The sequence below is a fragment of the Anabas testudineus genome, chromosome 23, assembly GCF_900324465.2.
Source record: "Anabas testudineus chromosome 23, fAnaTes1.2, whole genome shotgun sequence".
In the NCBI taxonomy this organism is placed as follows: domain Eukaryota; kingdom Metazoa; phylum Chordata; class Actinopteri; order Anabantiformes; family Anabantidae; genus Anabas; species Anabas testudineus.
Genome location: NC_046631.1, coordinates 7,300,661 through 7,314,492, shown reverse-complemented (window position 1 = coordinate 7,314,492; position 13,832 = coordinate 7,300,661). Strand labels below are relative to the sequence as shown.

At 40.8% G+C, this 13,832-nt stretch overlaps 1 protein-coding gene across 1 annotated transcript; it reads right to left on the bottom strand.

The window, feature by feature from the left end:
• Positions 1-844: 844 nt before the first annotated feature.
• nudt4b (nudix (nucleoside diphosphate linked moiety X)-type motif 4b) lies at positions 845-13,610 on the bottom strand. The gene is made up of 5 exons (XM_026361129.1): positions 13,143-13,610; positions 6,458-6,568; positions 5,028-5,072; positions 4,625-4,712; positions 845-3,844 (listed from the first exon to the last, which is right to left on the bottom strand). The coding sequence occupies exons 1-5, from the start codon at positions 13,236-13,238 to the stop codon at positions 3,624-3,626; spliced, it is 561 nt and encodes a 186-aa protein (XP_026216914.1). The 5' UTR covers positions 13,239-13,610; the 3' UTR covers positions 845-3,623.
• Positions 13,611-13,832: the final 222 nt, after the last annotated feature.

Genomic DNA, 13,832 nt, shown 5'->3' with positions numbered 1-13,832 from the left:
GCGGGGCTAGAGGCGACCTACCTGAGGTGTCAGGTGTCGCTGCTGGGTGGAGGCTTCCTGTTCACTTTCTGTTCACAGCTAGTGTGAAATGTAATTAGATCCACCAGCCTAGATATGTAAAATTTAAAAAAAAGCACAGTGAAATCTCTCATTAACGCATTTTATCTGTTTAATTGTGAGGAATAAGCCTCAAAACAAGAGAAAATACTGCAGAAATACTGATGTTTCCATCTGAAAATATAACCAACATACAACAGTGAAATCAGATGTGTGATGTTAATAAGAAGGTCCCACTGACCACTGATCTGCCCACATTCACTGGAGTCAAGGCACAAAACGCAGCTCACCAGGTGTGTCCTTCCGTGGAAAGACAGTGTTTACTGACATCAAGAACTGCAATTAGACAAACTTTTAAGGCGGCCACATGTTTGTCATAGTGCTGTCATTTGTTCATTCATCCACATTTAGTGCAGGCAGCTGCTCCTCCTGTGTTACCCACATTTAATGGGTAAAACAATAAGTGAGCATGTAGATACTGAGACAGGTTTTGCCTGCTTTATCATCCACTTAACTTACAGAGTCCCTTCAAATGATGCTTGCTGCAGTCTGTCAGTGATGGAGGACAGACACTACAATCCTCCCTCTCAAATTTAGCTCCGCCATGTTAGAATCACAAGCAAAGTAGGAGCCCTGGAGTCACAGCCTGGTTTTACACCTGTGTCTTCTGATACTGTGGCAACTGTCTAACCCGAAATAATGTCAGCCAATACATGTTTAATATTAAAGATGTTAATCCCTGCTGGTGTTGCCTTCAAATAAATAAAAAAGTCAATTACGGTTCCAATGTTTTACTCCTTTAATTGAATTCTTTTCTCCAAAACAATCGTTCCAGTCCAGTTCTTCAAATCCATTTCACATTAAACTTTTCTGTGCACAATGACAATCAACAAATGGTGGAAGGTCTTTTTTGATTTAAGTATCCCAGACACATTCTTATGACTGTAGAGATGTTCAACAAACATTCAAGCTGTCCAGATCCATAACCATTCAGCACACGCTTGTGTCCAGACTGTTATCATTACTGCTTAAGTATAAAGCAGCATTTCAACCACTGGAGGAAGGTGGTGTCTCAGGTGCTCAATGTATGGTAAATGTTTGATGATTTGGACTGTAGTCTGAGATAGTCACATATACTCAGTTAAATGACAAGTAGGGGGAAGAATAAATGTCTAGTCATAATTTTAACAATGAAGGATGCAGCAGATTTACAAAAAAAACACACTCTTTCCACACTGACATTACAAATCTGTATAATGTCATAACATTTTTCCATCCGAACATCAAGACATCTTTAATTTGGCACGTCATATTTTCCGTTCATCGTCCCACAATACACGTAGGTACACACAAACTCAGAGCTTGAAATGGTTGGAGTCCTCGATTTAACCATCAAACAAGGCTGAATAGGACACTGCAGAAGCGTTTTAATAGAATAAGATACATCTGTGTTGCATGGGGAAATTAGGAGCCATCTTTTTACTCCTACAAAACAAATGTTTAGAAACAACAAAATAAAGCTGTGATGTGCCAGTATGTGACACAACAATTATTCATTTTCTCTCGCAAGCCTCCAAAACATTCCCGTCACCGTGACAAACCTGCCTTTATGTTTTGAAGCCTTTTCTTTTGAAAATGTTAAATGCTTTTAATTCAAAATAAAAACGGTTCTTTACCAAACACCTCACACTTTGATAATATTTTGTCAACCAATTTCTGTGCTTTCTAGGTGTCCTCAGACGGTATGAAATGTAACTCTTGATTCATCGGACAACCACATGGAATTAACCAGATGCTTTAAAATGCATTAATTTAATCAACATCTCTAATTATGACTAATACAGAAACCAACCAACCAACCAACCTTTAAACCCTAAACCCGTGGCACATCATCACTGATACAAACATCCTGTACTGTACATACTCAGTGGGTTTTTTTCTACGATATTTTTTCCTGCCATTTGTACATTGTTAAAAATATATAAAATATTAAGAGATTTATTTTTTTTACAGGTTTATTCAGGTTAAAAACACATTTTCAATGTTTCTCTTCAGTGCTATTTACAAATCTGTGTGGTTACTAGTCGTCATTCAGCTGTCGAAACAGGAGTGAGTGGGTGTATGTTTAAATGAGGGCTGATGAATGAGCAAAACATAACTGATCATATGAAAGGTGACATTTTCCAGTCCTTATAATGTTAATTAAGTAGGGTTTTTTCAATTAAGTGTATTTAAAGGGATGGTTTATTGAGTGAGTATTGACTGAAGATGGTTCATGTTATTTATGTCTTAAACACAATGACCCTATGGAATTTTAGTTTAGACAGGAACCAAAAAAATAATAAAATAAATCATTGGTTGCAGCTCAGGGTGCTTCAAAAGAGGCTCAATTAAAACAATCACATAGTACATGGTAATTATGTCATTTAGCAGATTGCCTTGTTGCATCACAGAACAAAGAGCAGGCTCAAGATCACTTTTCATTCAAGGCAAATTATACATAAGGAAATCCACAGAAATTAAAACCTCAGTTGACCTCCATTTATGGTTCAAGGCAGCATATAATACCTAAGGCAAAGAAGTTCTTTGCACCATTAAATACTTTCACTTTAACAGCATGGGAAACGCCAAGAGTTGATGAATGGTTTGTAGCTTTAAACCAGTCAGGGTTAATTGACTTGTAAAGTGGAGGCATTGGCTGAAGTTTGACTATGAAACACTGTAGTGTTGTGAGAAAAGATACTGAACAGCATCATGACTCAGATCCAGTTCCCAGTTTACTGAGGTAGCAACTCGCTGACAGCTTTTATTCTGGCAACTTCCATTAGATTTGTTCTTGTTTTTCTTAATACAAATTGTTTAAAATACTTTGTTTAGTTGATTTAATTGTAATGCCACCATTTACCTTTTTTTTAACAAAGCAATGTTTGGAAGTGGATTTATTATTCTAGGTCAAATGACTTATATTTCAATTAAAGTTAATAATACTTACATGGTGTAAAGAAAATCCTACTTCACGTGTTAATGCTCATGTGTCTTTTTAAGTTACATCCATGTAATATAATGTGATATTTGCTGTTATCACCATGGGTTGATAACATCATTAAATCGAGAAACATTCTCCACATGGATATACTTTGGGGTCAATTACTCTTTGATTGACTATGAAGCATATCCATTCCGCTAAAAGGAAATAAAAATTACCATTAGTGAAATAAACAACCCAAATACAACATTCGTACAAAGTTTCTGTAAGGCATTCCTTCACCAGGTCATTCACACCATCAGAGCCTGCAGCTTCCTCTTCTCAAACTTCAGCTCATCAGTCTGGAGTTTGCCGGGAAAGGAAAAAATTTACTTTTAGCCATATCCACAGAGATGTGAGCTTTACCAGCTCCTCCTGCTCAGTCATGAGTCTTTTAACGCAGTTCTGGCAATGGCTTTGGTCTGTCCTGCAGCTAAGACTATTATACATGTAAAAGAGCTGTAAGTCTGATTCATGCAAGGCTGTACAGACTTTCAGTGAACTGTCCGAGCTGGACAGGACAAAAGGTTTAGGTGCAGTCCTATCTGCAGGAGGAGCCCATCACGCTACCTGTTGAGGCTGTGTTGGCAGTAGCGCTATAATGGGGGTAGTTGTCGTTCGGTGGCGGGCTCGGGAGGATGGAGTTTCCATTGGTCGGGGAGCAGCTGAGCTGAAGCCTCCGCAGGTACTCGGCGTGGACAGGTTTGTGGCTCTGCAGTACTTTGATGGCCTCTTCCACTGTGAACCATTCCCGCTTACGGCCTGCAGAGGGAGATAGACATCAATGCATGAGTTCCCCCAAATCTGATGCAATACTAAAGCCATAACATCTCTGTGTTCCACCAAATATACTAGTTTAATAAGCCCTACATAAACAAAGAGGCTACATGCTTTTTTGTGTTTCCAAAGTTACATTTTGAACAGTTTCAGAGCTATTTCTTCTAGTATTTGTCCTACAAAGGTCAAGGACATGATTAAGTTTTAAGTGTGAGTAACATGTTGATGTCTCCACTGCAACATAGGAGGAACTGTGTAATTAAATGTCAAGCTCAACCTAAATAAGATTAATTGAGGCAAAGTGAAGGTAGAATGTGCATGAACACACATAAATGTATTTGTCTGCACAAGAAAACACATACATGCACATACCAAAACATGTACATCCTCATTCAAATTTCAAAATGAGAACATAAGAAATTCACCCGGCTTTGCATCCTCCACCAATACATGGAGGATGCTCGCTGCTGAGCACATAAATTAAGGCTGGGTACTGGCGTCCAAGCTACTGACAGTTGATATACTGTATACTGCAGAGAAGCACCACTGCACTAAGATCTGTGGCCCAGATTTATAGGCACCTGTTGTCACTGCATACCCCAGTGCACATGTAGTCTCCATGCAGAACAGCAGCCTCCACATAAATAAAAATAAAGAGTTTTTTGTAAAGGGTGAACCAGCGTCTCAGCAGAGCACATATAGACACGCGCATACCACAGCAGCTGCATGTGCAAACATTGACGAGAAGGTGAAGAGAAACTCTACCTATGTTGACAGAGTCTTCCCAGGCCTCCAGGGTTTCTGTCACAGTCAACACATACACGTACGTCCGGTGCTTTCGGTCTTGGTTTTGCTTTGAGGAAGACCAGGAAAAGAATAATTAAAATTGAATATGTGAAAACAAAACGAAACCATAAACACACACAAATGCAATAACCTCGGTGAGAGAGTAGTATTTAGAACTGCATAGTTTTTGCATGCGTCTCAGTTTACCTAATGTCTGTGCATGTGTAAATGTAAACACAGAGATACTGACAAACTTAATTGAGTGATTTGTCATTGGATTAGCATCTGTTGGAGTCAATAATGAATTGTTATTAAACTACACCATTCAATGTAAAATACAGTACATATATACAATATATACATCCTTATGTGATAGGCTTACCTCAAACACACCAAGCAGGCGTCCTAGCTTACCCTTCACACCAGCCTGAGGAATGAAGAGAAAACATTAAAAAGGAGGTTTATTTCACTGCACAGTCAAGACGACAGATAACACTTCTGTGTTTAGAGTAGCTGTGGCCTTACAGCACAGTCAGCCGCAATGATGAAGAGAAGACAAAAACAATAGGAAAGCAATGTGCCAACCACAAACAAAACACTGAATATTGTGCATTACATCTCAGCGTTTTCAAGAAGTGCAGGTCCACCTCTATGTGCTGAACTCAACTGCAGCTCCTTGAGGCGTTCTCATCCAGACAATGCTTGGCAAACAATTACTCAAGCATGAAAATGTTCATGAACTGAACTGCAGAATATATCCACGTGTCAAGCCCGAGATATTTTTAGAGCTCATTTCTGTACTCTGTGGCCTTACAGCTTTTTCAATTTTTTAGACAGGCACCATTTGCAGTTATTAGTAATATCACTGAAACAAAATCTAAAAAAGAATTATTACAGAAATGTATTCAACAAACAGAAACAACAAACAGTTGTTTTATTAATTCAGATGCACTACGCAGGCTTCACGTTACTGCCAAGACATATGACATCTGTCCTTTCCCCTGCTCAGCATACTTCACAAGTGTCACTCTGTCCAACTGATGTGTCGTGCAGGCTGGGCTGCAGGGTCTGTGAATGCACAGGAATCCGACGAGGATCCAAGTTTAGACCTCTGACGGGGCTGAGAACACAAGGTTCTCAACCAGTGGGACCTCTGGAATACCAGTGAGCTCCTCAGCCACCCAGACGCTGACATGGTTCTTTAAGATTCTCGCCCTTAACAAGCGCAATGATGCAACCACGCGACTCATTTCAGCACTTGATTTTTTTTTTTTTTTAACTGGAAATGAACCCCGGCATTGGCACGAGAGAGTCACGCGTAACTCAGACGAGGGACAGATGTGAACGTGAGCCATTTTACGAGATTTCCAACACGTGCACACAAACAACCAGGTTTACCATTCTATGTGGAAATGTCTAGTGTGGGTATATATAGATATATAAACATGGTTTCTTTTAGAAAAGTCGTGACACTTGTAGCATCATGACAACTGCCTATTAAAATGCAAATGCTGAAACTGAAAATGAAATCTCTTGCAGTTTGAATGCAGACAATTGCAGAAACAGGGGACTTTTATAACAGAACAGCTGTAACACCAAGACATTTGCAAACAGGCTGTTTTAAATCCCTGTAATGTAATAAGAATGTGGTCTCTGGATGAGGATTATATCATTAACCCCAATAAAACACAGTATTATACAGCAAAATAAAATGTTGTTGCTGAGTACAACATCCTGTGCCTAGTCTCATCATTTGCTCATTTTGGAGTCAGTAATATGACAAAAATAAAATTAATTCATAGACTTATTCACCTCCTCGAAAACCTCTCGTACTGCAGCACCACATGGCTCCTCCTCTGGCTCCATCCCTCCTCCAGGGACAATCCACTGGTCCGGGTGTCGACTGCTGCTGACCAGCAGGACCTGTCAAAGAAAACACAACTTTAATTTCGGTTTTAGAGTTAAACCTGCTGTTTCAGGGGCATTTCTGCATCCCCAATTGCTAATTCAGATGTAACCCCTCTTTTCTGTGGCCTCAATTTGAAATAATCTACAGCCTCTTGACCCTTGACCCCTTATTCTTACTTACAGGATGCTAAATCTATCAATGTACATGTTTAATGTTTAAAGAGACTCTACAGTCTCTTTAAACATGTAAACAGACTCAAACAAGTGCACAGAAGCATTGGAAATAAAATACTAATCAGATTAATGCCATGTACACCAATTTTTGTAATATATTCTTTAAAATACAATAGATTTAACATATCACACAACTGTATAGCAGTGATCTGAGATAAGCAGAAGTTAACTAGCTAATTAAAAACAACAACACATTATTCCAGTCTAGTGATCAAACTCAATCTGATTCCGACATGAATCAAGCCACCACTGCATGGAAAACCAGGCATGAGTCACTCTGTGATGTGCACCCTGTGAATGTTTGAATTGCACTATGGTTGCAGTGTACTCTGATATTCACAGATGAAATGTGTCGGTGGCTTCTGTCAGTATTTATATAGCAGCCACAATGGACACGAGTACACCTGCTGTAAATAGCACCTATGAATGGAGCAAACACATTAACACATTGTTTTCAGTCCAGGATTTATTCTGTGCCCAAGAAGTGAATGTCAGGATACATGTATTGAAAAGAAACGCATGTTAAGCATCTTGTACAACAGATGGTGACATCTACCTCTGCCACCCATCCGATCATTATATCCAGTAATCTGCCACAGGAGTCAGGCTGTCACTTAATCCTAACTCAGCTTTTGTATAGCTTCCCTTGTAATGAGATTGTGGCTACACTAAGGGCCAAACCGATTCAATGGCATGTGCCTAGTGCAGGGACAGTGAGCGCTGTCAGCTGCCGTCTTCCTCACGTGCAACGACTCACCCGCAGCGGCCACCTTAGGTTAAGATGAAGGGCAAGAGATGCTATATGGAACAAATGTCAAGTATGAAAATGTGGATTAAGTGTGTGCACACTCAATAAACACATCCTGCAGATAAAACACTAAAAGAAAAACACACACACACGGAGCAGGTGTTAATCCTACACAACAGACGTATGTCTTATATAGTGTGCAATAAATGACATCTGTTGAAGAAAGGGATATTTACTCTGCTAGTGTGGGACATGACCATCTCCTCAGCCAAGAAATATGCAACCTCATAGCGTGCTTGAGTCAGCTCTTTGAGCAACAGGATGGCATTTGCCTGTGTGAATGTTTAATGTTGGTACTTTAAAACAACAACTACAGGGAAAAGATGGGAAATGTTGTGTCTTTACTTGGAACACTCTGGAGACCTTATTGATTTTGTTGTCTAGGAACATGTGTGTCACTTCTTGGGCTATTTCAGCGGTGCAAAGTGTTTGTGTTTCATGTGTATTTGGATTTCAGACTGCTACTACCCCCAGCCCTCACTGTCGGACTGTGTCTATGTGCTGAGCTGCAGCCAGCAAAGGCTTAAAGGCAGATCACTGGTGTAAACGTGTCCTAAGCTGACTGTGTGAGATGTATACAAAACAAAAGCCACAGTGCTTCCGGGGCAGAGAGGATAAAGCAGATTTCTGCTCCGCTTGTTCCATTTTCGTCTTTTTGTTGTGGCCCCAGAGGAACAGCTCGGACTTGTCCATCCTCACAACACAGAGCAGACTACATTTAGTTTGGTCTTTATGAATGGAGGAATGTAGAGCACTGAATCAACATATTACTAATTGTAAATAATTCTGATAGGAATACAGCTACATGGATACAGCAGGGGTGGGAGCCACAAAACAAAACCGACCCTGTAAGCTTCTTTTTTTTTTTAAGTGATGGATAAAGTTTAGCAACTACTACTTCAACCTTTTATCCATTACTTTAGCCATGTCAACGACTTTTATTATCCATTATTTCTTGTCATTTCTTTCTCTACTTTTTGCTTTGTCACCATTTATCCAGTGCTGTTCATTTCAGTTAACATACTGCTATTTGTTTTCAATTCTGCTCTACAATCTCTAGTATGGTGAACTACTAACTAACATAATAAGTAATATTCAGTTCTTCATTCTTTATGAATTTTCCTGTAATTAATGACAAACAAAAAAAGGCTAAGTTATGTTAATGCTTTCACCTCTAGCCTATGGGCTAAAACCAAAACAGAAAATCTCCCACTGTCTGGATATATAGGTCAGCAGTGAGCTGACAGCTGGAGTGTGAGCACAGAAAACCCACTTATATTTGGAAAGTGAGGCAGGGTGAAGGAGAAGCCCCAACACACACACACACACACACACACACACACACACACACACACACACACACACACACACACACACACACACACACACACACACACACACACACACACACACACACACACACACACACACACACACACCACCACCACTTCTCAGAGACCCCAATTTATGTACAATAAATCTCTGTACAATAAAAAACATTTTAGACAAATATCGGACACACCTGGCGTTAGCTGACAACTTCATTATTCAGAATCAATACAGAGTTTTCTAAGAACTAGCTTCAAGTCGTTGAGCAACATGACATAAACACGTTCATCATCATCATCAACATCATTCTTAGCTAAATTTCTGACATTGATGGTAAAAACATAGGCTATGATGGTAAGGCCTGTGGCGTGGCCTCCAACAGGGACAGCAGGCAGAAATATTCTAGAGGACATAAACACCTCCTCATCTCTAAGGAGAAACGCCAGTAGTTCATATGAGTTCAAATAAAAAAAAGCTCCAAATGCCAGCCCAGGCTGGCTGCCGAGAAGAGACAATGATAGTAAGTCTCCGATGTGAAAGAACAAGAGCACACAGGCAGAATCAATAACGCTAAGACAGTAACATAGTTGCTGCATTACACAGGAATCCGCAAATGACAGGAGTCATTAGGAGGAAAAGTGAGAGACAAACAGCTGGAGACAGTAAGAGAGATTTGAAATAATGAAAACTTGTTCCTGCCATTCCAGTTTGACATTATTTACAATCCGCTGCATCTTCAATACGAACAATTAGGTTCTAATCTGCCAAACACAGAGGCTAAGGCCAGAACAGCAGTTTCAATCAGAAATCATTTCTCTCACTCCACTGATGAGTGTGAGGGAGTGTGTGACACATTACCAAAACAAACAAAAACAAACAAGTTAATATTCCCATTTAGAAATTAGAATTATGAGTCAATTTAAACCTGCATCAAGTGATTTTTCCTACTTGTGGGAAGCAAAAACAAGCTGTGATCATACTATCACCTTACAAAGTTGATATAGTGAATCAATAGTTGTTTATTTACTTGGAGTAACATTACCATTATTTTAGAGTAGTGTTCATGTCCACCTGGCTGCTGCTAAATACTCCAGCTGAATGCCAAATTGCGTTTGTCTCCCTTTTTGCTGTGAGGCAGGTAGCATACAGTTGCATTTTAGAGCATTCATGCTGAAAACAGCTGCTTGCTGCTGCTGGAAACGACACAGATTAAAGCTGTCAACCAAACCAAAAAAATGTTAAAGTCGTCACACCAAAGCAAGAAAGTGGCAGACAGTAAAACTGTGTATAGTAGAGAGGAAGTTTCTATGTTACACATTCAATTGATTGATTTATTAATACAAAAACTACTGATTATAACTACAACTGGATTGTTCCTGAGCACCAATTATGAGAGAAAGTTCTGTGAAATGATTTCATAATCTGGTTTTTACTGCACTCTTCACATTATACAATATCATGGAGACAATTGAGTCAAGGAATATGCTAATTAAATCTATACAAAAAAAACAACAACAAAAAAACAGGGTATTTATTTAATTATGGGTTTCTACAACCTGTCACTGCACTGTTATGATGTCAAATATTTAAGGACACTCTCTTGGCACAGACCCCAAACAGCTCTTATACTGTTAAATTCAGCTTTTGCTGCTCTCCATCTGCACTGTCAGATTCCCACTTTCCCTGTTTAATTGCTGTCATATAGTACCTTACCCTGAGGGCTCAGCTTTCTCCTTTTCTCTCCGAAACAGTTCAGCAACATGTACAGCTCCTATTTCACCACAGTTGGTTCTCCTATATCTAGGAGCTGATTGTTTGAGTGTAGACATGTGTTTAAGGAGAGTATTGATAGCACCAAGGTGCATCTCTCCAGCTTCTTTAGGCAGAAAACTGGTCATGACCAGATTGATCATGACCAGCTTGGTTCTCTAACTGCAGGCACTGTCATTTCTGTGATTGCATGAACAGACATGCCCGTGAAAAGCCTGAAAATCTCAAGAGTGGTGGTCACACCTACACACTTGTGTTGTCACAATATTCTCAGAATGTCCTTTCCCTGTAATTATGAGCTGTAAGAAACAAATCACAGCATATAAACAGGTTCTTGGGAAAAACAGGTAGTCAATAGGAGCGCAATAGCACAGGTACAAATTTTTATAACAACTCATACAAACCTCTAATTATAACCAAGTCTAGAAAAATCTCATCCATGGTGCAACACATATGTAGAGGAGTGGATATGCTTCTGTGATCTTCTGCGTGTTGTACAGCCAAACACCAGAGGACCTGGTCACAGCACTCTGGGTCTGTTTAGTGACAACACACTGAGCAATTTTCACTGTAGACTGTGTTACCATTTGTTTATGCCACGCTCAAAGAAGAGGCTAAATTTAAACTGGTAAGAATATTCCATAATAACAGAGATATGGACGTTAGTTTTGGGCGTACAGCCTGGTCGATAAGCATTTGAACACAATTTAACTGTTTGGTATCTGTGTGCACCACTGCGAGTCTGAAATTAAACAATCAATGTGTAACTAAAGTGCAGGCTGTCAGCTTTATTTATTAAGGGTTTTTTCTAGAGGGGAGAAGAGGAAATGTAAAATTATGTTATAGGTCTGCTTGTACTTCTGTTTTTTTTTTTTTTTCTTTCCAAGAAGCATTGTGGATTATCAAGGAGGTCTTTAAAATTCAGTTGCGCTTCAATGAATTTTGAGGTGAGAACACACAACACTACATATGGAGCAGAAAGGGCACAGTGACCAACATGGAAACATCACCCTTAGAGTGAAGTATGGAGGGGGGAGCATCATGAGATGGGGCTTCTTTGCTACCTCTCGGCCAATGACACCTTGTCATTGAGTAGGGTAGAATGAACCTTGAGTTTATTAAGGTATCCTGTGGCTAAGGCACAGGCGAAAGCCAGGTGATGTAGCACAACAATGGCCCCCAAATCAAAGTAAATCTACTACAGAATGACTTCGAAGCCCAGATCTATGGCTGAGCTGAAGCAGTTCTCTAAGGAAGAGTGGACTCAAGTTCCCCCTGAAGTCGGTGCTGATCTAATCCACAGCTACAGACGGCGCTTCCCAGAGGTTTTTGGTGCCAAAGGTGGTTAAACCAGTTATGATAACACTGTTGTTACCACTTTTTCCAACCATGACTCTGTATATTCGATGGGTGTGTTCAATGGAGACATGCAAGACAACGATTGCTTGTCATTTTATCAGCTTAGGATATATTGTTTTTGTTGACATTTGTGACTTTGGTGAAGATCAGATCGTATTTCACCACCAATTTATGAGAAAACAGTACAATTTCTGACAGAAGTTGACTCACTGAGAGCTTCCCATATCTCACAGCTGTTTTTAACAAAGTTAAATATGTCTTCCGTATTGTAGATCACGGAGAAAAGTCTAAAGGAGAACAATATACTCCTCGTCTTTCGTTCCACATCCATTATTTACTTGTTGAAGGCTCCTTTAAATCCTCATCCCCAGGATTTCTACGCAGCTGCCCGCTCCAGGCCGGCGGGATGCAGCGCAGTCATGAATGGTCACCGTCTATTCGCGGATGCTTGCCGTGTTGTGACATTAAACGCGGTGATGTGACGCCACGTTTGAAAGATATATTTAGTTTGAGATGTGTGCCGTATCATTTTTTTACTCCTCACTCAACACAAGCCGGCGTTAACCCCGCTATTAACGGAGACGTTCAATGGAGCACCTCGCCCCCTGTGTGTTAGCTCATTTAAGCTAGCAACAAGCCAGCGGGAAGTGGAGTGTAGTTGTCTTCAAAATAAGAGTCGTACGTTCGCTGAATGAACAGTTTCCAATGGGTGCTCTTACTTGGGGCTTTTATTTAGAAAGTCGTAAACGTTAGCCGCGTGTTGCTAATCACAGTTAGCTCGACAACTGTCAGATTCGTCTTCTCCCTACGTGCTCCTGAAACTAGCCTAAACTGGATGGCCCCAGGCGCATCAGCAGCCGCAGCAACAGCACGGAAACACAAACTAAACCAGTGGTGTTGGGGGAAAACACAAGCACCGTGTGCACGCCAGCCACAAATCAAACGTCATGTGAATCATTAAAGGATATATGGTCGTGTTGCGTGAATGAACCGGGGGCTGACTAGGCCACAAAGTCCTGCACAGCCGCTGCACACTGCTCATTTAGTGCAGTTGTAAATAACGATGCACTGCGGGATTTTCTTTCTTACCTCTTCCTCGCGTTCGTTCTTGAAGCACAGACATGCAGCTCGTTTCTTGAAGCCCTCGCCGTCGTACGTCCTGGTCTGGTTCGGTTTGAGTTTCATCCTGGATTTGCTCTGCCTCCGTCAGATAGAACCGGCAAAAACACAGACGGTGTGTGTGTGGGGGGGGGGGGGGATCCGACGAGTTAACAGCGGGGCTGCCACATCGTAGCTGCTCTCTGCATCCAATAGACAGTCCGGAGAGGAGGAGGGAGTGTTGCTGGAGATATCCCAAGGTGCCCGTCAGATTTAATGTTGTCCTTGTAAAGTCGGTGCGTGGATGAAATGCGCACGTCAAAGCTCCAGATGCTGCCTGTGAGAGCTCCTGTCGGCTGTGTGTGTGTGCAATCCCGCAGGCTGAGATCTTATGTAGACTACAGCCTACACAGCACAGCCCTCTTCTGGCTCTGGATCAATTTGCGCATGGCCGCTGACTCAGTACAATGAACCGGCGTTTAACAGATCCACATCTCTCCAATGAGGCAGGAGTGAGCGCATTGGTTGGACAGGTCTCAGTGGGAGGGACTACAGCCAGGGTCAAAACAGTGCTGATAAACCAACTGGTGCAAACTAACAATATGTGCAAACTAACAATATGTGCAAACTAACAATATGTGCAAACTAACAATATGTGCAAACTAACAATATGTGCAATAT